At 35.8% G+C, this 25,631-nt stretch overlaps 2 protein-coding genes and 1 non-coding gene across 3 annotated transcripts; 1 reads left to right on the top strand and 2 right to left on the bottom strand.

Moving 5' to 3' along the window:
• Positions 1-969: 969 nt before the first annotated feature.
• Positions 970-10,327, bottom strand: LOC127137437 (adagio protein 1). The gene is made up of 2 exons (XM_051063900.1): positions 9,791-10,327; positions 970-3,182 (listed from the first exon to the last, which is right to left on the bottom strand). The coding sequence occupies exons 1-2, from the start codon at positions 10,021-10,023 to the stop codon at positions 1,574-1,576; spliced, it is 1,842 nt and encodes a 613-aa protein (XP_050919857.1). The 5' UTR covers positions 10,024-10,327; the 3' UTR covers positions 970-1,573.
• A 6,085-nt stretch (positions 10,328-16,412) lies between these two features.
• On the bottom strand, positions 16,413-16,519 carry LOC127117078 (small nucleolar RNA R71). The gene has a single exon (XR_007801839.1). It is a non-coding gene; the product is annotated as a small nucleolar RNA R71 (small nucleolar RNA).
• A 698-nt stretch (positions 16,520-17,217) lies between these two features.
• LOC127107721 (uncharacterized) lies at positions 17,218-17,904 on the top strand. Its single transcript, XM_051045047.1, has one exon. It carries the CDS (start codon positions 17,218-17,220, stop codon positions 17,902-17,904), a length of 687 nt encoding a protein of 228 aa, XP_050901004.1.
• The last annotated feature ends 7,727 nt before the right edge of the window (positions 17,905-25,631 follow it).

The following is a 25,631-nucleotide window of genomic DNA, read 5'->3' as shown; positions in this document are numbered from 1 at the left end:
TACATACATAAACACATATATATAAACATATGCTCATATATGTTGATTACAGTATTCTCTCAATCGCGCAGTTATAGAAAATTGAATCATAATCATTTTTTATCAAAATTCAATGTTAATCATCGCTGAATGCTTTTAGATTAAAGACGTAAAATGATCCTTTCGAATATATGATTAGTATGAAAATTTTGAAGGGTTCTTATAAAAATAAAAAGGAGGTGGATCTATATGTTAAAGAATACAGTGTACATTTCACTCATTTAATAAACATTTTAGTCCATTTTTAATTAATCAAACTTTTACTCTATTTTCTTATTTTCTTTCAATTATGATTAACATATAGTAACTTTAAACACTATCACAAACTATGAAGCAATACCAAAATAAATTAAAAACTTGAACAAATCACTAAAGCAATAAAAAGTACTATTTAAAATTAAATCTTATATTATCACTATAAAAATAAAAATTATATTCAAATTCAATTTATCAACATTAGTTATATTATTTTATAACAAATTTTAATTTTACTACATTTCTATTATTTAAATACTTTTTGCTTTTAATTGTTTTTAATTCCATAAAAAATAATATAAATTTGTAAAATAAAAAATAAAATAAAAACTACTTTATATAACTGGTTATATCAAAAAAATTATAGAAGTAAAAGTTTAATAAATTATATTGAACTTCATTATCTTGTCCAAACAATGAACTTTTTAAAATAATTCAAATAAACTTTAGAAGAAAAACAATTATGTATCGAAACTAAAATTTTTAAAGTAAATAAAAATTACATATCCTCTGGACATTTAAACCAAATACAATCTAAAAGCATACCATAAACCCACACAACACAACAGCATTACACGATATATAATCTAAAATACATTGACTTATCATGGCCACACAAGCAAATTTACAGCAGTGACATAAACTAAACAAAAGCGACATCAAGAAAACCAGTAATAATGAACAATGCAGATTTTGACATACTCCATGTCATGTATTACATTATTTAAGGGAAATATGTACAAACCGCACCGTCCTCTACCTTGTACACCTGTTTGTAACAGGGCAAAAGAGTACACCCAATTTATGACCATGTCAGCTGACTCGTGTTCAAAAGCACAAAATAGAAGTAGAGACTTCCATACATACAAATACAACAGACCTGATACATTTACTATGTACGAACATGCGTTTTTTCTGTCCTTTGTCATGGTTCAAATTACACAATTAGAAAAAGACACACGTGAGGATAACTATCCTCCTAATGTATTCCCTACTTGTTATCAGACACTATTAATCTATTCATGAAGAACAATCATCGTGCATACAGAAGGGCAAAGTTTCACACAACCTCAAAAAACACCAAACATGGTATTGTGTCACTCATTGAAAAAGTTCTTCTCCAGCCAGAACCAATCATACCATAAAATCCACTGTCGAAACAACTTAATACACAAATGTTCTGACCAGAGCAATGTTTGTCAAGACAGTCAGTGACCAACACATACCTTCGTCGCCCATTCTGTTCCCGTCATTACAGTATGTAATTTATCCACTGGATCTAGATGACAGAATTTGCCAGGGAAAGTTCATGCAGTTCACTTAGCATCCATTCATCCCCGGTTTGACCACCCAGAACAATAGCTCTTGTCCCCCCAACAACACATGTACTATGGCCCCATGCAAACCTTGGAGGGCGTCCGGGTACATTTAAGATTCTCCATGTAGGCTTCTCATCGGTTGGATCAAGTATGTAAAGCTGGGAGGCAGAATGAAGGCCTGCAACAGAACCCCCAAAAATCAAAATTCTACCACCTGGAAGGCTAACAGCCACGTGATCAAGTCTAGGAGGAGGAGCTATGCCTCCAGGATTGCCAGCACCAGGCATTCCACTCCCCGTGACACATCTCCAGCATGGTTCCTCCTCACTTAAATCCATAGTGAACACATCACTTGACCGGAAACGCAGGGGACCACTCTTGGCCAGACCCCCAAACATTAGAATTTTCCTACCACCATAAACAGATAGTGTGTGGCCCAGACGGGAAGGTGGTGTCCATGTCACTGGTATCTCCCTCCAGATAGGGTTTTCCATCGACATATCAAGGAGAAAAGTATCACTCAAAAGTACTCCAGAATCAGCACAGCCACCAGAAACTATCAACTTAGTACCATCAAGAGTACAAGAGCTATGCCATGATCTTGGAAGTGGAGGTGCCAATCCAGAAATTTCACGCCAAGTTGGAGGGGTTGCATCCAAGTCCAGAACAAACACATCATTGAGCAAACCCTGTGTTCCACAGCCTCCAAATACAACTAAACGAGAACCATTCACACAAGAAAGTGTATGGCCCCACCGACCAGGGGGAGGAGAGCTAACCTGGACATGTTGCCATTCGGGATTATTAGAATTGAGATCCAATACAAAGGTGTCATTCATGGGTTGCATATTAACCCCTTCACCACCAAATAGGACAACTCTATTCCCAACTGCACAAGCACTAAAGTTACAGCGTGATGGTTCAACACCACCTCCAACGGTCAGTTTCCTCCATGCTGCTGCTTCAAGAGTGGTCAGTTCCCTGGCTAGTCGACCCCATCCAAGCCTCCTTGCACCAGGAACAGTCTCCAAAACACGGGTAGTTTCACTACCCCATGCATTTTGGCATACCATCCTCCAAAGGTCTTCATTTCTTGTTACTTCATACAATCGCGTACAAACAGAACTAACTGATGCAATATCTCTTGGAGTTAAGCGAGCAAGTATCTTGAGAGACAATACCTCATCACTTAATTGAAATAGCCCACAAATTCCACGGGTCACATTCCGGTCCCCCACTGGAAGAGGTTGCAGTGAGGAAAGTACAGAACGAAACCGACCAGATGATTTAACAGAGTCCTTAATTGTAGAACCGAGAACAGGACCAAGATCAATGTTTGCCTCGGTGAATAACTGAATTCCAATGACATGAGTTATTTCATCATCTTCTCCATATATAGGTGTCAGCCGCAGTCTGTTCATAAGTGGAGATCCATCTTTCCTGAAGTTCAGCAACTCACCTTGAAATTCAACCCCTTCGTCAATGCATTTTCTAATTTCTGAAATTACTGATGAGTCCACCAATGGATGCCTTCTCTTAGCAAATGGACCTCGACACTGCAAGAAACGGCTGAAAAATGATGGTAAATGATTAGAATAAACCCAAATTGGATGAACACCAAACAACAGACTCAATCAAGTATGAAATGTTACAAAGGGACAACATGTAATTTTCATTTTTCCAAATAGAGTGCTCTTTTTCCTTATTTTCTTTTCTTTGCATTATTCCTTGATGCAGAACAAAGATTAACCCTTTGCATCTTTATGTGCACACAAACAAAAAACAATTGTAGAAGGAAAGATTAGGGAGAAAATGACTCTACAGAAAAATTACTTACTTACTGTCAAGAAATTGCATTTCTTAGCTTTGAAATTCAAGGTTTATGTTAAGAAATGTGGTTGGGTCTAACTCAACCCTACAAAACCGGTTGATAGAGTGAGGAGTACCCCCATTTATAAACACATGTTCAGGTCATATATTATCTGATGTGGAACTCTTAACACACTCTCCGGATCTTAAACGAGACTCTGATACCATTTTAAGAAATGCAGTTGGACCTAACTCAACACTACAAAACCGGTTGGTAGAGTGAGGAATGCCCCCACTTATAAACACATGTTCAGGCCATATATTATCTGATGTGGAACTCTTACCAGTTTACTTTTCAATCTTTAGCAAAAGACGAGATAATAGATACATTATGAAAAATAAAAAATTCACATTTCACTTAAATTACCACTAAATATCCTCTCTTACTTATCAATATTATATAGTATGATACAACCTAGCCCCAATTATAAAAAATTCAAGGATAAAACTTGTATGTAATCACTCGTCCAGGAATTCATCATAACTATAACATTGTACAATAATGATACTGGTAGTAGGTCATTTTGCATAAGCACAAGTTAGCAAGAACTGTTGTATCAATTGTCAGGTGTAGCGAAAAAAGGAAAATGCTAACATCGAAGTGAAGAGGACTAGGTAAATAAATATCACATGAGTAATATTAATTTTGAAAATTGGATAGTAGACATTAGTTCTAGGTTGGCAAAATGATAAAAAATAAATAAACTGAGGTAGTTATTCTTGCAACTTGCAATACATAATAGAAAAAGAAAGTTGTACTGCTAAAAGACCTTTTCAGCTTATTGTCAATCAAGAAAGAAAACCTCAAATATTATTAGCGTGTATGAGATATATGTCAATAAGTAGGGCTGCAACTGGAAGGACAACAGAACGCAAAATTATGGGAAGATTTGGAAAGCTCGGATAAAAAAAAACTTTCACATGAGGAATAAAAATAATTCCTAGAAAGACATCTAAATGGTCGTGTCATTAGGGCATCTAGCAGGTATGTGCGAGTATGGTCATGTCGGTGAGGTTCTCTGGAAAATCAAAGAAATCAAATACATTATTCACAAGGAAATCACAACTGCTGTGGAAATCAAAATGGTCTTTTTTTATTAAGTTATAGTCAATGTTTAACTGTCTCCTTCCTAATTCTGTTTGTTGTTTGCTAAGGAAAGAGAACAAAAAATCACAAGTTATATTTGCAAAAGTTATATTGAATTAACCAATTGAAGCACATGCACATTTCTTCCCATTCTTCTGTCTTTGGGTGCTTGCATGCGTTGAGTACCAATAAAGACATTAATTCAAGTAAAAACAATTTAAGCTTCAGGATTTCTGTTCCTTGAAAATTTTATATCCAAATGTTCTCTTTTCCATTTATCTTCCTATTCTTTGATACTTTGTCAACTTTTCCTTTGAAGCACATGCACATTTCTTCCCATTCTTCTGTCTTTGGGTGCTTGCATGCGTTGAGTACCAATAAAGACATTAATTCAAGTAAAAACAATTTAAGCTTCAGGATTTCTGTTCCTTGAAAATTTTATATCCAAATGTTCTCTTTTCCATTTATCTTCCTATTCTTTGATACTTTGTCAACTTTTCCTTTGTAGAAAAGAGGTATAAAATAAGGGTTGATATGGTGTGGGAAGATAGAGCAGGTTGGAACAGAGGGTATACAAAGCAACCTTAATGAGCTTTGCTTTTGAATTTCAATTTTCTTCTAAAAAAGATATAGCATTTTTTAGCTAAGCAGATTAGACTCTTTTACCAATTCTTTTATGCCAACGGTTAGACAGAAACTGAGGTTCTGGAACTAACAAACAGAAAGGATATGGCACGGAAACTATACAAGTCTCACATTTTAAGTGGGTTGGCAATGTTTGAAGAAAACCCTTTAACAGTGATGAGTATTGCTAGATAGGAAAGTCCAAAAGTTAGTTAAAGAGATGGAAGAAGACCAACAAACCCGATATATCAACAGGTTAAGATAAATTTGATAAAAAAACAATAAATGGGAACATTAATATCTGTGTTGCTAAACGTGGTGGCCAGCCATTCTTCCACACCATGTGAGAAATGCCGCTATTGACTACCTTGGTTTTAAAAAAAGGTAGAGTAACTTAAGATAACACACACAAAAAAAGGCAAAAGAAGAACAGGATTAGAATGAAAACCTGCAAAATAATTTGAGAGAACAAAAAAAGGTAACAGTGGATAGAGATGATGGTCAGAGACCTGGACATTAAGAAGGATGTGATTGAAAACTCGGAAAGGAATGTGTAAAGCAGATCAGATAGCCTAGCCAGAAAATACAGGATTTGAACAGAAAACACCAGGCTTGGCCAGAATGATGAGAATAAATCATGTGTGGGAAGTTAACCATGGTTTTGATACAAACCACAATTGAGACAATTAACATTGGCATCAATTCTCTCAAACCCTTCTTTCTAAATAAAAGAGGAATTGAGTCCGAGTATTCTCCACAAAAATGTTTCACTATTTTGATTATGGGCAAAAAAGGCACCAATGTTTCACTATTTTGATTATGGGCAAAAAGGGTTTTGGGTGCGCTAGGAAGTCCTGTCTCAACTGGTGGGATTTATCCAAGTTTCCGGCACTACCGTGGACATGACAGTGGCGACTCTATAACGAGACAGCCTGAAAAATAGCATGCCACTGACAAGTAAGACTCTAAATGACACAGAAGCCCTTTGAATGACACAACTCCAACATCACTAAAAACTATTGACAAATCTAAACACAACAATTAAGGCAGGGAAAATCTCATCAGTGAAGTCACAGCAACTATCCAACAGAACATTTATCACACTCAACAGACACAAGAAATCTTGTCAAAAAAAATTAATACGACAATAACTTTTAACGGATATAACAGGTGCCCCTTTCTCCAGAGGGAAATATAAACACTTTTTAACAACAACTTTCATATTTAAACGAGGGTATCTCTAAAAAAACACTTCACTCAACTTACTTTTTTTTATTTTCAATGATCAAATTTATTAGTCATATAGGGTAATAAAAAGACTTCGTAACAACATCTCTCGTGTTGGTTCTTTACCGTCCAACATGTTGGCTTGTATAACAGTTTCACAATTGTCCAATAAAATTCTTTCCTTAAGTTTTAGCAGTATTTTTGTGACACATAAAACAAACGAGACACTCCTTCATTTCAACCATCTAGCTTGAATGCGGTGGTTTATGCCTCCTTCTATTTCTCCGTTGTTTTGTACTATGGACCTAAGATATTTTAACTGCGTAACTTCGGATGAGATATGATCTCCAACTTTCATTACTAAATTAGAAACACTTTTTCTTTTGCTAAACTTACATTTCAAATATTGTGTTACTCTGCTTAGGCGAAAGTCATACACCTTTGAGACACGTCTCCAACCTCTCATTTAAATCCTCCTTCCATTCTTCAAGTAGGACTATATCATCTACAAAAAAAACATATATCTAACTTACATTCCAGATACTTTATCTTACAAACATGTTTAAGAAACTCCAATCCAAGTCCCTTTGTTTTGATTTACGATTGAAGTAAGTAGTATCTAATTTTGGTTCATCTGAGTTTCAGTGGCTAGCATGGGTTGTGGAATAGTGATAACAAGGTGATGCAGCTGTAGTCATGTAGGAGACTTGGGTGTCCAAGATGGACGAACAGCAGAAGACTCAGATAGACACAGAATAATCCGCATTGCCATTCAGTATGGAATGGATTAGGTGTTCTCCCAAATTTCGGTTCTGTTATTAGTTTATCTGTCAGTAAGCAGAGTCGCTGTGATGTTGAGAATGACTAAGGGTTTGTTTGATTTAATTTTTAGTAACTGTTTTTTAGTTTTAAAATTTTGAAAATAATAAAAAATGTTTGGTTACCTAAGTTTACAAAACTATTTTTAAAAACTATATTCTATTTTTAAGTTTTTAAACGAAAATACCGAAATAAGTTTTAGAGATTTTGATTTTTCCTTATAGAAATTCTGAAGAGACAATAACAAAGAAAAGTGGTATAAATTTTATTAAGGAAAGATTTGTAATATTATACAATTTGTAATATTATACAATTTTAAAATGTAAAAGTACGTTGATTCATCATCTTGCTTTATGAATGCAAACGTGTCAATTCCAAATAAAACTATAAATAATATCAAGAATATTTTTTTCTTTTCTGGTTTCATTATTCTCATATTTTTATTAATTTTGATAAAGAAAGAAATATTATTGTTATAAAAATAATAATAATAATAATAATAATACAAGGAAAAATAATACAGCGCAAATAAATTTATATTTTAACAAAATTAAATTGAGAAAAAATAATAGTAAGAAAATTCAACCCGTAAGTTGATACACGTCACTTGTCAAAATTTATTTTGTGTCTCCAAAACATATATAAAATAGCAGAGTTGTTTGTGAGAGTGGATGATCCGTGTTGTTTATTATAATTGTGGCTTGCCCTAACTCAACCATACAAAACCGGATTATGTTTAGAGTGAAGGTATGTTTGATAAGTATTAAGAAATGTGGTTTAGTCTAACTCAACCATACAAAACCGGCTTATAGGATGATGATTGTCCCCACTTATAAGCACATATTTAGGCCATATATTGTCTGGTGTGAGACTCTTAACACACACCCTCAGAAAGAGAACTGGACATCTGAAGCGTGGAAATAAAAGGTGGGTGACCCAATAGCAGAAACCTGATAGCAGGTAATCCACCAAATGTTAAACGAGGTTATGATACCATGTTAAGAAATGTGGTTTAGGCCTGATCCAACCATATAAAAAGAGCTTGAATTAGAAGTAAATGTGGTTTAAGCATTCACAATTTGTGATGGAGTTTGGAGTAACATATGAGTTTATCAATATTAGAATCTTGGCCAAACTTGACCCCAAAGACAATGGTTGATGATTGCTCAAGTCTTCAATATGGAGTTAGTCTAGGATCATAACACATGTTCTTCATAGCCCGGACAAAATATCGAGAGTGTGAAGTTTGTAATGCTAGACATCCACAAGTAATCTGCTATCAGATTTAGTAAGGTTTTGGCATCACACAGAGTTTGGGCCTAATTCAATTCAAAAAGATATCTCAAAGAATAAGGATTGCTCAGGCTCTTACAAGAAATATTCTGGTCATATAACAAATTAGATGTGGGATCTAAACAATGATTTTGGGGTGAGGTTAGGAAGAATACTGAGTTTTCATAGGTTTTGGGGTTTTCTTAGTTGGCTCTTTGAGTCTCCTCAAATTCAAAGGACTTTTGATATAATAGGTTTATTTAATTCCTATGATGCAACGGTAATAAGAAAGTGTTTATGCATGCATTTCTAGAAGTATATATCGTCAACTTATTGAGTTATAAAGCATACTGGAGACATTGAAGAAATGATCTCTAGTCCATCAAACTATTGTATCTTCTCCGATGACAGTGCTCCTTCCTACATGGAGAACTTCTAAGTTCTAACAACTTCCAGAATATACTACAGAATCTAAAGACCGTTTAGTTTATTCTCATAGAATTCTTGGATATTTTTCAAATAACCTAAAGACTGTTTATCTGCACCCATGGTTTTAACTTTGAAAGATTGTCAACAAGTCAAACTCATAACTTCTTGCCATATTACTCCCAACTATAACAAATACAAAACATATATACTATCCATGAACCATAGCATCAAACAAGACTAGTCTAATAACATTTCACAAACCATTTCAACGGTTCATTTCAGTTTTTCAAAACAATCACACGCACATGCATTTCAAGTAAGAAAAGGAATAAACTAGCAGAACCATAATTCCTCTCACTACCCAGCCCTTACTTGTAGACATAACACATTCAAAAACTATCACAAATCACGCACAACACAAAACAGAACTTAGAATTCACTCTTATCCGTCTAGAACTTAAATACAACGCATAAAAACACACAACAGAATTTCCAGTTTTTATTATGCAGCACCGACGCTTGCATGTCCAGTGTCCGACACCAACACAACACCAACGCTTGTGTTTACTTTCATTCACTTCCATTATCTCAGATTATTACAGTACCTAATCACGGAATCAAAATCCCAGTACTAATGGCAACACTTACAGAAATCAAAACATTTCTAATTCCAACAATTTTCACCACAGAAAAAGGGAAAACCTAGGGTTTCAATCAAGCATAGCTAAAAAATCTAAAAACCAAACTCACCTATCTAAACCTAAACAACACCACTAAGAAAGCAAAAAAAAAATATAAAATCAAATATATTAAAAAATCAGAAAATTAAATAACAAAAAAAAAAGCGTACCAGTTACGACCGAGAACTTCTTCAGCACGATAACCGGTAAGCATCTCAAAAACGGCGTTGACGTATATAATAGGATGGTCCGGATCGATCGCGTCGGTGACAACGAACCCACACGGCGCCGTTTGAAGAACCGGAAAAGGAAGTGGTCCAACGTCGTCGTTCAGAAGGAACGACGAGGACGAAACGGCGTCGTCTTCATCACCGCTAAGATCGGAATTGCTATCCCACTCCATTGAATTTGTCTGCTCGAAACTGAATTTATATTGTTCAGGTTCAGGTTCAGCCCATGGGAAAGAAAGGTGCGTATTGGAATAATCGGAATGGAAAATGAGAATTGGTGTGGTGTAATAAGTGTTACTAGTTGGTGTGTGAGTGGAGAAGAGGGATTAAGAAGGGAAAAAAACGAGTGGCGAGGAAAATAGGTAAGAATAAGAAAGGGGGTTAAGAGAGAGGTTGAGGGGAAAATGAAAAATGGGGATGGTGTTTGGTTAATAACATGTGGGCTGGAGTATAACAATGACAGTGGGTGATCACCGCCTCTGTTTGCTTACAAATATCTCAACATTCGTTACATTTGTTTTTTATTATTATATTTTTGGTTAACTTATGATTTTGATTCTTTCATTTATTTTTAAATATGTCATTGTGCCATTTCATTTTACTAGACTTTAACATGCACGGGTATTTTCGAATTCATATATATATAAAGTGCATTTTCGAACTTCATATATATTGTATGCAAATTACAAACAAACTTATAACATATTTAATATTTAGACTTTGTGTTGGATTTTATATACTTGTTGATAAATAAGTAAACAATAAACTATTCAATATTAGGAAAGACTTCTTTGTAAATAATATTCTCAATTTCAATTGTATCTTGATCTTTGTCGTTGTTGATTAGTATTTTTTTAAGTATTTTTTTTTATAGTGCCACGTATAATTGTTCATGAGAAAATATTAATTTAGGTAGATATATTCCAACGGATTTATGCAATTGGTTTTAACTCTTGTCGATAGTCATTGCAAATGAAATCATTAATGGATTGGTCTATTTGAAATTTGAAAGGAATTCTTTTATTGGGAGGAGTCAATGATAACCTTGAAATAAAAATCTTTTGAGCAATATTGTTATTAGATATAACCTTACCTTCAAGTACATATTTTTCCATTTTTTTAATTATCAACTGGGTGTCATTGCACAACCCTAAAGTCGGATCAATATTTCTCAATAGCATTATCGGGACTCTAACTTTTAATCTTAACTTGTGATTTGGAAGTCCAAAAGAAACAATTGTATTCAAGAATTCAGGAGTGTGCACATCATCTGGCATATTAAGGTCTGACTTGGCGTTACAAAGTGAATCACAACTCAAATAAGTTTTGTCTTCTCCAAGTATTAAATCCAACATATAATCATTGATGACGTCGACAATTGATTCTTAGGATCTAAAATAGCTCTATTCTGAAAAGATGATGGATTGTGCAAGTTTTGCAATAGATTTGGATATGCTCTATGAAAGAGGGTCGTCAAAGCTAGGAATCAACCGATCAGGTGGTATTTGGATTGTGATATCAACATCATCAGCATCTCAATGTACCATCACCAACTCCTAAAATATATTCCGAAAAAATCTTTCTTTCTTCAATGTCAGCATTTGTACTTCCAGTTAGAAGTCTCATATTTGTGGTTAAAGTAAGTATTTAACAATATCTCCATAGATGCAAAAAGTTTATAGTAGAATTTATAACTTCTTAATTTGTTCCTTTTGGTATAACAGGAAGTATCTGACGAAAATCTTTGCCTAACACAACTACTTTTCCATCAAATGGGATATTTTTTATGCATTATATCCTGCAAAGTACGATCAACAGGTTCAAAACAATGCTTGTGCATCATAGGTGTTATATCCCGTGTAATTAGCTTTGCACGTCGTATTAAATCGGCTAAAGGTCTTTGGATCTCATATCACATATCGAGCATTCATCAACATTTATAGGCATGACAAACCTTGAGTGTACAGCTCTTCCACCAGGAATTAGTAATATAGATATGCCACTTGATGCGACAGTTAGAACAATTCCACCTCTTGACCTTAATGATGTAGACATAGCCCTTCATATGTACGCCTTGTCAGCTCCTCCATAACCATAAATAAATAAAAAGACCTTGTCTATTTTCTTCAACCATCTTCATGATATGATCATATATCTTCTTTTGTTGAGTGATCATAGTTGACATCAATCTACGATACTCTTCAACCAAAAAGCTTCTATCATAGTTTAATTCATCATAAATCAATATATTATGTCTATCAAGTAACAATGTTCTATCTGACTGAGGCATTTTAGGAAATTTTTCCAAACTTTTGTTGTTACTTTGCAATAAACACTCAATCTCAGCCAAAGTATAACTCTTCAATTGATTGGTAGTCAAAACCAAATCTACAAATATAGATTATTTTATAAAATAAATAATTGTTTAAATTTAAAATTTATAACAAAATAAATCAAAAATATTAAATTACGTAAAATAAAAACTATATTAAATATTAATATACAATATATTTATTTAAGTTAAAAAGAAATATAAGCATTAAATGATATCGTTGAAGCGCATCAATTGTCTTTGTCTATGTAGAATATCATCACTCAAATGCTCTCATGTCTTATTCCAAACAACTTATGGTCGATTAATATGATTTGAAAGTAACAAAGTGGCAAATAATCTACGCAAAAAGCTTTATGTGCCCCAATGACTTTCTTCTAAAATAGCATTTATAAACTACTTGTCATCATCTAGCAGGCCTAATGCAAAGCATGCATCTTTGAAAGTATTATATCTGACATTATTGACCATACACTTGTTGACTAGCACTGAGAACTAATGGATCTCCTGATAACCAGTGAATTTCTTAATTTCAGGACGTAACCCATTCTCGAACTTCACACATTTTGACATTTTCGCTTCCACGCCATTATAGTGGGGACAAAATCTCACCAACTCTTCAAATTTAGCCGCATAAACAAAAACTTTCATATTTCATTGCCTTAACTACAAGAACTAAATCTATATCTTACTGTGAACATCGGCCGAAAAATATTTCTCCAGAAACTCTTTTTTGAAGTTCTACCAAGTAATCTCAGTACCTGCAATTTCCAACCTCTAGTGGGCGTTATCCCACCAATAATAAGCCTCATTTGCCAGCAATGTGTCACAAACAACACTTTCTGCTCATTGGTGCAAACCATAACCTGGAATATCTTCTCAATCTCCTGTAGCCAACTTTGAGCACCCTCAGGATTGTATATCCCCTTAAAAGTAGGCGGATTATTCCTCTGGAACTTTCCCAGCCCACGAAATACATCATCACCAACATTTTGATTTTGATTCGCCTGCAACGCTTCATTTGTTTGCGCTATCACATTAGCCATTGCTTCAAAAGCATCAGCAATCACACAGTTATTTATGCTAGTCATTTCTTTCTTCACAATAATCCAAGTTCAGATTAAACAATCATAAAAATCAAAGCAAATAGAAATTTACAATGTAAGCATCGACAATGTTCACACACATGTTGCGCACAAAAGGGTACAATTAGTCACAACCTATGCCGAATGGACCAACCTGATATGATACCAACTATGTAACATCCTAAATCTGACACCCTTGATTTATGAAAATAAGACATATAATTTTTTTTACACATCATCGGTGTTCTAAATTTACAACTTGCATAATTTTTTTTACACATCATCGGTGTTATAAATTTACAACTTGCATATTTCTTCAAATTGAACATATATTAAATAGCAACGGAACATCAAAAACTCCAAATAAAACATTTATTGTGTCTCGACATAAGCACTAAATAAAATAATTCAAACATGTCTATAAACACATCATGTAACAAAGCAACTCATCCCAGTGTTACAGGTCAGAGCTCAACGAAAACTAAATAACTCAAAAAGACAGTAAATAAACGAAGAGGCCTCAACGCCATCCTCTAGCTCACACAATAGCTGCTTCTCTACCTGGTTATATATACTCCAAGAGAGTACATAACACCATAGAAAAGCAAACAGGGGTGAGAATTGTAGTTGCATGTCCCTATTTCACTCAAGGGGTATCTATATTCGGTTATTTTATTGTTTGTCTTGTCGCTTTTCTTAGACAATAGGCTTCGATCTAGAGGGGGATGAATAGATCCCAAGTAAAAAACTTAACAAAAATTGTTTTGAAAATTTTAGCAGCTAACAGAAGTGACCCGGATCAAATCGTCTGAATCGAACCGCTATCGAAAAGCTTGGATATGCGTATATAGAATCAAAGTATGATAATGAGAACAAATTTGATCAAAATACTTTCAACCACAATCAATTGAATGTTATACTAAAAGTAAGGTTCATTCTCAATGATAAAATACACATAAATACAATTGAGACAAATTATCAAACACCTTGTGTGCAATTGATTTCGTTTAGAATTTTGTATGACTTTGTTGATCTTAAAATCCAACCATAATTTAATAGATTGTGATTGATAACGCAAAAATGTATCGTATATTTGACTTGATTTGCATTGTTTTTTACTTATTTTCCATAGCATTATGTTGTATTTTGTGTTTATTTCAGGTATTTATCAAATAAGAAGTGTATGTGCGAGCAAAGCGGGAAAAGAGTAAAAAGGAAAGGAAAAGGGAAGAAAATGAAGAAATAGAAATGTGTGGCGCCCACCACCACATGGCAAGGGTGGCGCCCACCACAAGGATAGGTGTGGTGCCCACCATACAAGCATAGGAGTGGCGTCCGCCACCAAGCAAGGTGTGGCGCCCACTACCTAGGGATGTGGCACCCGCCACCAAACCACTTCCTCCTTATTTTTCTCCACGCTCAATTTTTCTCGGTCAACCAACCGCCCTAAATGCACGCCCACTATGAGACTTTCAAGGCAAGGATTTGGAGTATAAATGAGGGTTTCGGTCTTCAAGACAGGGGATTGTTTCTTTTAGCCAGAATTTTATTGTTAGCACTTTAAGCATGTATTTACTTGTAAAGTGATAGATTCTCCACATCGGGGGACTATTGCGACTTGAGTTTTAGCAATTGAATTTGATTGTAACTGTGTACCCGATTTGTCAAGTGTGCTGACATTATTTGAATTCAAGAACTAACATTAATTCCAGTTTTTTCGGTCTATTCTCCAGGTTCCATTTTAATTGTTATTCTAACTGCTTATATTTGGTCTTATGTTTAATTATCATAGTAGCATGTTTGCTTTCAAACCCATGTCTGGCTAAACCATTCGATATTGGTATGTAAAGATTGTCAAAACGACGGGATTCATTAATAATTGGTATTGACCTTTATAAACTATTTTTCTAGTTATAGTTTCTTGTTCTAAAATTAAAATTGTTTTCGTACGAGAGTACAAAGCAAACAAGGGTTACGGTCAATAAAACGAGAGTTTGAGGTTTTAACCGGATAGCTGAAACTAGACATTAATTCTAAACACGGCGAAAGTGTTTAAGGATTAATTAGAATTTATTGATTTCTAAAAATTACTTTTAATTCAAATGAGACGGCGAGAGCGAAGCATTATGGTTTAAGAGTATAGTCAGAGTCAACAACACAAGAGTGTGAGATAAAGTCTTTTAAATAAATAATTTATACTGAAGAGTATTTTAACGTTTAAGATTACACCAACTATTTATCGAATCCCTGAAGTTTGATTAGTTACATACCGATATCCCGCTATTGAATATTTCTATTAAAGTCCAATTTTAGTTAATATTTATTTCTCATTGTCCTTTAACCTCTAGAAAATTCATCAGCCTTAGATTTACGTAGTAACATTAGATAACGATAAGTTCGATTATTAGTCCTTTGGATTCGATAATCTTTAAAACTACGTGATACGACTCTGCAGTTGCAATCACGAATCCTATAGACATACTAAGTCGCGATCAAGTTTTTGGCGTCGTTTCCGGGGACTAATTAAGTCGATATCGTAACTCCAGTGTTACGCAGTATAGACTAAGGCAAACAAAACTATTTCCCTTTTTAAGTTATCGATTGTATGCTAAGTACTCACTCTCAAGGCGAGAAATTAAAGCTACCATTTGACGAACCAGAGCGTTATCTAAGATTAGAACGTCGGATACGAGAATACAATATCAAGTACAATCTTCCTGATCCTAATATCCATATTCCCGAACCAGTTATAGAACCAAAGATGGCTGAAGGACCGTAAAGTCGTCCCCTCAAGTACTATGTCATCCCTTCGCAGGATGAACCACATAACAACATTGATGCCCCTGCCATCGAAACAAATAATTTCGAGCTAAAACATTTGTTGTTGTCAACCGTACAACAAAACCAATTTTTCGGTAGTCCCTCGGAGGACCCGAACCTACATTTGTCAGTGTTTTTGCAATACACAGACATAGTGAAAGCGAATGATGTCAACCCCGAAGCTATAATACTACGTCTTTTCCCTTTCTCATTAAGAGATAGAGCTAGATCTTGGCTCCAATCTTTACCGTCCAACTCTTTCACTATGTGGAACGAGTTGAAGAAAGTTTTCTTAGCACGATATTTCCCACCTAGTAAGATGACTATGCTAAGAGCCCAAATAAACGGGTTTAAACAAAAAGACAACGAATCTCTTTTTGAAGCATGGGAGAGATACAAGGACATGATGAGGCTTTGTCCACATCACGGTCTAGAAGAGTGGTTGATCATCCATACCTTTTACAATGGTCTCTTGTACAACACATGATTGACAATAGACGGCGTCGCGGGTGGCGCGCTGATGGATAAACCCTACAATGAGGCTTATCAACTTATCGAAAGTATGGCCCAAAATCACTACCAGTGGAGAAGTGAAAGAACCTTCGTAGAGAAACCTCCAACGAAAGGCGGTATGTACGAAATAAGCAGTCTTGACCATGTCAATGCTAAGGTTGATGCTCTCACTCAAAAGATAGAAAACCTGACCATAACACCCGCAACCATTGTGGCTGCCGTAGCACCGAACTGCGAGATATGCGGAGTTCCTAGGCATGTTACCCCTGAATGTCAACTTTTGACAGGAATCTCCACAGACCAAGTGAATTATGCGCAAGGAAACCCTTACTCAAACACCAATAACCCAGGTTGAAGGAGTCAACCGAACTTTTCGTACAAAAAATAATAATGCATTATATGCATCCAACCAAGCACCTGTTGTACCACCAGGATATCATAGAGTTGTCACAACTGCTCCAAATGCTCATAGGAAGTCAAACCTTGAAATAATGATGGAAAAATTCATAGCTACCCAAGCCCAGACAAATAAGGATTTCCTTAATCAAAACATACACACTAGTGAGCAAATTAAGCAATTAGCGAACAAAGTAGACGCTTTAGCCACCCATAACAAAATGTTAGAAACACAAATTTCGCAAGTGGCACAACAACAAGCACCTATTACTGGCCCTGCAGGTACATTTCCTAGACAGCCACAACCAAACCCGAAAGGTTATGCAAATGCTATAATACTACGAAGTGGGACAGAATTATACGGACCAACCGACCCTAGAATTCAAAATCCAGCCATGCACCAAGACCCTGGTAAAATAACTAAGAAGGAAGACGAACTGAAGGAAAATAAAAGAGAGGAGGCCATAAAGAAAGAAGAATCATATGTGCCTCCACCACCGTATAAACCTCATATCCCGTATCCTCAAAGATTTGTTAAATCCAAAAGTGTAGGACAAGTCAAGAAATTTGTAGAGCTTATGAAACAATTGAATATCACAATACCTTTTACAGAAGTCATCACGCAAATGCCCTCATACGCTAAGTTTCTTAAAGAGATCTTATCTAACAAGAAGAAAATTGAGGATAACAAAACTGTTACACTTACTGCTGAGTGTAGCGCTATAATTCAAAACAATATGCCTCATAAGCTGAAAGACCCAGGGAGTTTCTCCATACCCTATGTAATCGGAAAGTTTGTCATAGACAAAGCTCTATGCGACTTAGGAGTCAATATTAGCTTAATGCCCTTGTCCATATGCGAAAGGCTTAAAATGAGAGAATTGAGACCAACTAGGATGTCCGGATAACTTGCGGATCGTTTTGTTAAATTTCCCATAGGTATACTAGAAAACGTTCTAGTGCGCATAGGTCAATTTTATATTCCTACTGATTTCATAATCATGGACATAAAGGAGGATTCCAATATCCCTATCATATTAGGAAGAACATTCTTAGCTACTGTCGGAGCCATTATAGATGTAAAGAAAGGCAAGCTAACCTTTGAAGTTGGTGAAGAAAAAGTCGAATTTATTTTGACGCAATTCTTAAAGGCACCAACTATAGACGATACATGTTGTCTGCTAGATGTCATCGACGAGTGTGTAAGAGAAATGGAGAATGAACAAACTTCATACTCTGAAATATTGAAAATTCCAATGACTCATATTTTTGAAGATGAAAATTGGCGTGAGGATTACCAAGATGACAGTCTAAGTGAATGTCTAGCACTGAGACCCAATCATATGCCTTCCCCTAAGAAACCAGCATTAGAACTTAAAACACTACCCAAAAATTTAAGGTACGAATTCCTAGACATTGAACTCGAGCGACCTGTAATAGTTAATGCAGACTTAGGACAAATAGAAACCGAGAAACTCCTAAATGTTTTAAGAAAATATCCAACTGCTTTAGGCTATAATATCTCAGATCTAAAAAGAATAAGTCATTCCATATGCATGCATCGCATTATGCTAGAGGAAGACAGTAAGACCTCTAGAGAACATCAAAGAAGGATAAATCCCGTTCTGAGTGACGTAGTAAAGAGATAAGTGCAAAAGCTATTAGAAGCAGGAATTAAATACTCGATATCCGATAGTCAATGGGTCAGCCCAATACATGTCGTACCAAAGAAGGGAGGTGTTACAATTGTTAATAACGAAAAAGGCAAATCTATAGCACAAAGAATTGTGATTGGAAGCAAAATGTGCATTGATTATAGGAAATTGAACAAAGCCACTCGAAAGGATCATTTTCCTTTACCTTTTATTGATCAAATGCTTGAACGATTGGCTAAGCATTCTCACTCCTTCTATTTAGATGGTTATTCTGGATTCTTTCAAATCCCTATTCATCCTGACAACCAAGAAAAAACAACCTTCACTTGTCCTTATGGTACATTTGCCTATCGACGAATGTCGTTTGGACTATGTAATGCTCCTGCAACATTCCAAAGATGCATGATGTCAATTTTTGCTAACTTTATAGACGACATCATGGAAGTATTTATGGATGATTTCTCTGTTTGTGGGAAGAGTTTTGAAGGATGTTTATCGAACCTAGAAATGGTACTTGAAAGATGCGTAAAAGTAAATCTCGTGTTAAATTGGGAAAAATGCCATTTCATGGTCCGACAAGGAATCGTACCTTGACACATAGTGTCTGATAAGGGGATTGAAGTTGACAAAGCTAAAATAGAAGTTATAGAAAACCTTCAACCTCCGAAAACCATAAGAGAAATACGAAGTTTCTTAGGACACGCCAATTTCTACCGACGATTCATTAAAGATTTCTCCAAAATCACCAAACTATTAACTGGCCTATTAATGAAATACGTTGAATTCATCTTTGACGACAAATGCTTAAAAGCGTTTGAACAATTAAAAATAGCTCTCATCACTGCACCTATCATGCAACCACCCGATTAGAGATTACCGTTTGAAATCATGTGTGACGCTAGTGATTATGTCGTAGGCGCAGTCTTAGGACAAAGAAAGGATAAGAAGCTTCATGCAATATATTATGCAAGCAAAACCTTAGATCCTGCGTAGATGAACTATGCCACCATGGAAAAGGAACTTTTAGTTGTCGTGTTCGCTTTAGATAAATTCCGTTCTTACCTAGTAGGAGCGAAAATAGTTATCTATATCGATCATGCCGCAATTAGGTACTTATTAAGTAAAAAGGACGCCAAATCAAGACTCCTAAGGTGGATTCTACTCCTACAAGAGTTTGATTTAGAAATTAAAGATAAGAGAGGCACTAAAAATGTCGTAGCTGATCACTTGTCGAGGATGGAAGACATTGAGCCTGAACGAGTGCCTATCAATGATGATTTCCCTTATGAGCGACTCATAGCCCAGTTGGAAAGTAATACAATTGAATGCTCATTAACTTATAATGATACCGAAACAAATGAAGTTGTGGAAGAAATTTATACTAAAACCACACTGCCATGGTATGCTAACTTCATCAACTACTTAGCAGTTGGGGTGCTTCCACCAGACTTAACTTACCAACAAAAGAAGAAATTCTTCCATGATCTTACACAGTATTATTGGGATGAGCCTCTACTTTTCAAGAGAGGCGCCGATGGTATCTTCTGTTGATGTGTCCCCAAAGATGATGTAGAAAATATAATTTCTCACTTTCATTCTACTCCTTATGGAGGATATGCAAGCACTTCAAAGACTTGCGCCAAGATCTTACAAGCTGGCCTCTTTTGGTCCACTGTGTGGAAAGATGTCCATATCATGATCATAATTGCGACCGGTGCCAACACATTGGAAACATCTCTAGACGCGACGAAATGCCACTTAAAGGCATTTTAGAAGTAGAAGTCTTTGGTGTGTGGGGAATTGTTTTCATGGGACCATTCCCATCTTCTTTTGGTAACAAGCACATCCTCGTTGCTGTTGATTACGTATCGAAATGGATTAAGGTTGTAGCCTCTCCAACAAATGTCGCGCGAGTGGTAATTAGGCTCTTTAAGCATATAATTTTTCCTAGATTCGGTGTTCCGAGACTTGTCGTCAATGATGGTGGCTCCCATTTCATTTCAAAGATCTTTGAAAAGTTATTACTAAAATATGGAGTCTGACACCGCGTAGCAACACCCTATCACCCACAAACAAGTGGGAAAGTAGAGGTCTCGAATAGAGAAATTAAGCAAATCTTAGAAAAAACAGTTGCCACCTCTAGGAAAGATTGGTCTTCAAAGTTACGCGAAGCTTTATGGGCATATAGGACAACTTATAAGACCCCGATAGAAACCACACCATTTAAGCTAGTTTATGGAAAATTGTGTCATCTGCCGGTGGAATTAGAGCATAAAGCTTATTGGGTCATTAAAACCATTACACTAAATTATACTGCCGCAGGCGAGAAGAGAATATTAGATATCCGTGAACTGGAAGAACTTAGATTAGACGCATACGAGAATGCCCAGATCTATAAAGAAAGAACCAAAAAATGGCATGACAAGCGTATATCGAGGAAAGAGTTTAATGAGGGTGACGTAGTACTTCTGTTTAATTCTCTACTTAAACTTTTTCCAGGAAAACTTTGTTCTAGGTGGTTCGGTCCCTTTGAAATTACCAAAGTTTTTCCAAATGGAGCGATAGAAATATAGGGCAAATCTAGTGAACCATTTATCGTAAACGGGCAGTGCTTGAAACATTATCATAACATTGACAACAGAGATTCTTCCACTAATCTAAAGCTTCCAGAGTTGCCCGCTCATTCACCGAAGTAATCTTTAGTTAAATTTTGTCGAGCTTACGACATTAAACAAAGTGCTTGGTGGGAGACAACCCACATCTTATTTGAAATTATTAATTCTATCTTCTCTATTATTATTTATTATTATTTCTTATTTTTCATTATTTTTTCTCTATTTCATTAAGTCACTCGGTACTTTTCTTTATTATTAACCATTACTGACTTAGTGTTGTTGTCTACTTACTCCCAGGCTAACTTAAATTTAGCTAGCTACTAACTTTCACGATGCAACAAGTAGACTATATGGATATCTTTTCATAGGCAGAGGTCAGAGGAGACACTTTGAAGCTTTAGCTCAGAGAGAGATGGCACTAACTATCTATCTTGATGGTCGTACCATGACTAAGCTAGGTATCCGAGATAGTGTTATGTTTCTACTTAACCAAATTGGTTGGGATAATTTTGCTGTCAAAAGAAGATTTAGTTCTTACCGTAGGCTAACCCTAGAATTCCTAAGCTCCCTTGTTTACTTGCCAAACCATGGTATTGGATTCAATAGAGGCCTTATCACCTTTAGGATGATTGGTATTGAGTATCGCTACAACCATAGAGAAATAACTGAACTCCTAGGATGCCCAAATGGCCCTGATGCCTTTACCGTCACCCAGGAAGAACTACTCACATACCTTGAACTAAACTACTTTTGGGGAAGCATTACCGAAAACAACCATCCTGAGCCAGATCTCATGCACTCTGAGAATATTCATAATCCTGCGATTCGTTATTTTCATAAGATCCTAGCTCACACCCTATTTAGAAAAGAAGAAAAGATAACCTTTGTGTCCAAAGATGAGCTCTTCATAATGTATTGTGCATCACATGCCCGTCCTGTTAATGCCGCTACATTTATGATAGCCAACTTTGATCGTATGGCACAAGCAACCCATGAACCAATCCTAATAGGAGGCCTAGTAACCACGATTGCCAATGTTATTGGACTGAGACAACCACTTATTAGACTTAACCCTCTAGGTGGAATACGACCCATGCACATTCAGTTCTGTTTCAACACTAATATTATTAGAAACCTGGGCCCGAATGTGTTTGGATTTCTTATCAACAACCAAGTTGTGCACATGTTTACCCTGCCAAACCATAGGACTAGCGTACATGACAGAAACAATTGGCTCTTTGATTTGGACGGACCACAAGATGCACCATCCTCTCCTCCAGAGACACCCCAAATCTATGACCACTATGATGCATATCTCTCTGACGCTGACTCATATGCCTCTGTTGTACCTACTGCGCAGCCTATTGATCACGATGTTGTCATCAACACTGTCCAAACTGACATTGCTAACCTGAAAAGCGAATTAATCACTTTACGTGTGGACCTCCACGGATTTATGGACATATTGACAGAGAATTTGGATCACATTTATCATCATTTTTACTCTTTCGCTCCTCCTACCGGCGATTGATAGGAAAAATAGCAAGTGTATTATTTTGCCTTTTATAGTAATAATGGGGAAATTCCCCGAATGTCGATCTCAAGGACTGCACGTTAGTATTGAGTTAAATTACCATTCAATTAAACAAAAAGTATTAATTTGGTTTTTGAGTGTGAAAATAATAAAAGTAAAGGTAAAGAAATATGAAAATAAGGGTTTAAAGAGAAAAAGGAACAATGCCAGGGAAGGTGTATGATTTATCCCTGTAACAACTCTGAGTTACTATTGCATCAACAAATATCAATTACTACCAATTCTCAAGGGTATTTTCTCCCAAGTCCTTGGTGAGAAAACCTTTAATCAATCTACCCTAATTCCTATGTCCATAGCCAATTAGGGTGAAGTTAAGTTGTATAATATCAAGAATGCTCTGGTTCATACAGGGTATCCCTAGTCCTAGGTGATATCTACTGCAGAGTAACCTGATGAAAACCTTATCAATGGCGGTTCAACCTAATTGATAACCACAAATCAATCTCAATTGGTCCGAAAGAGAAAGCAATGAACACATCAAAAGGTTACCGTAACAAAATATTATAAATGCAAATGTAAACTCAAATTAATTACAATTCTAAATCAGGGACACCCCCCTAGCATTGGGGGGTTTAGCTACTCATATTGTTTAAAACAAATTCAAGATAAAAATTACATATTACAAGTAATTGGATGACTTTGATCTTCAATCGCTCCCGCTCATGAATCTCTTCGGCTCTCCAAATGCCTTGATCTCTGTAATACTTGATTGCTTCACAATACTTTGGTTTGCTGTATTCCAAGATGATTTTTCCTTTGGCAGAAGACCTCTTTTTATAGTGAAAGTTCCCAGCAGCAGTTGGACAGGTCCAAGGATGTCTCCAAAAAGCCCGCAGAATGAAAAGCCTGAGAAAACTGGAAATTTTGGGCTTGGGCTGACACGGGTGGCCGTGTCAGCCTACTGTTTCTCCTGACATGCCCATGAGTCCAAGGTTCTAACAAGGTTCTCAGAGTCATAGATTAAGGTTGGAAATACTACTGTAAGGTAGTAATACGTCTAAGGTATCTTATATGACTGGGGATTTCATATTAACCCAACAAGTCTGAAGTCTCGTAGGTTAACACTACACAACCATCATGGATGGAACGGTTTGAAAGGTCCCTGGAGTCATTGATTCAACTTGAAAACATTACCGTCGTGACGAAGGCTCATCGAAGGATAATATCTCAAGAGAATCTACTCTAGGTGGGGTCTTCGTATCGTCCCAACAAGGAAGGCTCCTCGTGGGCCTCTACTAAATAACCACCATCTTAATCATATGGTTTTTCTCATACTCGCGTAGAAAGCCTATCTTACAAAGTGTCAATAATCAGATAGCCCCCAATAGCAATATAAGAATCAATCATAAAAATAAAATTTACAAAGAGATAATAATAACATAATAAAGAACACAAACAAAGTTAACATTCAAACGCAAATTGAACTAAGTTAGGTTTGACTCTCTCTTGCTTGGAGCAAAAATCTTCAGCAAAGTCGCCAACTGTCGCATCTCGAAAAATATGATTCCTCGCGATGGTCGCGGAAAAAATGATTCGAACAAAGTCATCACCGAACTTTATTTATTCCAATCAAAAAATAGGAAAATATCGATAAAGCATTTAAAAAGGGAAAATGGTATTCACAACCATATTCGGGTTCGGGAGTCGATTACGCAAGGGGAAGGTATTAGCACTCATCATGTCCGTTGTACTCAACGAGAACCTTTTAGTCTAATTTGTGATTTGAATGTTAGCTAATGTTCATTGTTTTCTTCAAAAGATAAAAAGTTTGGAAAGAGAAATGGAAGGACACCTCAAAAGGGGAAAATGGGAGGTTTTTTATTAGTGTTATCGCCAAGATCTCGCAATCTCGTGCATACTTATCCTTATTGTGCAATAAGGAAATCAGAGCATTCTTAGTTCGAGAAACTACAGTTTGTTGGTGTATTTTAATGAATAACTATTTAGACCGTGTTCTAAAGGCTAAACATTGGCTTGTCTACTCTCAGCGGAGGCTTAAGCACTAGTTTGTTATGCGCGTTAGAAGGGATTGAACAATGTTCTCTCTGAAAAGAGTTTTGATGACGCGGGGATGACAAGTTAAATTAATATGTTAAAAGTTTTATTTGAATGAAGATTACTCGGATAGTCGAGTAAGACAACTCATATCCTAATAGTCGATGAGAGGAATCAAAGGCTCTAGACCATCTCCCTTTTCATCCTTAATTATAAAAGGGTTTGATAATAGTTAAGGTATTTTAAATGGATGACGAATACTCGGATGATCGAGTAAGGTAACTCATATCCAAGTATTCGGGAAAGGGAATAGAAGACTCTAGACCATTTTATTTTTCACCTAAGTTATTATGAAAATAGGTTTATGTATGGTTAATATTTTTTAGATAAACGACACATACTCGAACGATCGAGTAAGGTAACTCGTATCCAAGTATTAGAGGAGAGGAATCAAAAGCTCTAGACCATCTCCCTTTTTGTTAAGTTTATTATGAAAATGATTCGATTTAACCGGTTTAGAAGTATTTTAAGAGGAATGACAATTGTTTGACTAATCGAGTTAGGGAACTCGTACCCAAACAATTAAGAAGAGGAGTCGAAGGCTCGAAATCATCCCTTTTTCATTTTTTAAATAAAATGGTGTTTAATTGTGATTAGGTATTTTAATTTGATTTAGCTAAAATACTCGATGTTGATCGAGGTTTGAATTTGCGTTCGAGATAAATTCGATTATATTTGGTGTATCAGTCGCCTAATAAATTAATTAAAATCAAATA

Source organism: Lathyrus oleraceus, chromosome 1 (genome assembly GCF_024323335.1).
Source record: "Lathyrus oleraceus cultivar Zhongwan6 chromosome 1, CAAS_Psat_ZW6_1.0, whole genome shotgun sequence".
Taxonomy (NCBI): domain Eukaryota; kingdom Viridiplantae; phylum Streptophyta; class Magnoliopsida; order Fabales; family Fabaceae; genus Lathyrus; species Lathyrus oleraceus.
This window is presented reverse-complemented; position numbering and strand designations above follow the sequence as displayed.

Coding starts and splice junctions, on each gene's coding strand:
- LOC127137437 (XM_051063900.1), bottom strand. CDS start 10,023: ATGGAGTGGGATAGCAATTCCGATCTTAGCGGTGATGAAGACGACGCC. Junction 3,183..9,790: donor GAAGTTCTCGGTCGTAACTG/GTACGCTTTTTT, acceptor ATCATTTTTCAG/CCGTTTCTTGCAGTGTCGAG.
- LOC127107721 (XM_051045047.1), top strand. CDS start 17,218: ATGTTAGAAACACAAATTTCGCAAGTGGCACAACAACAAGCACCTATT.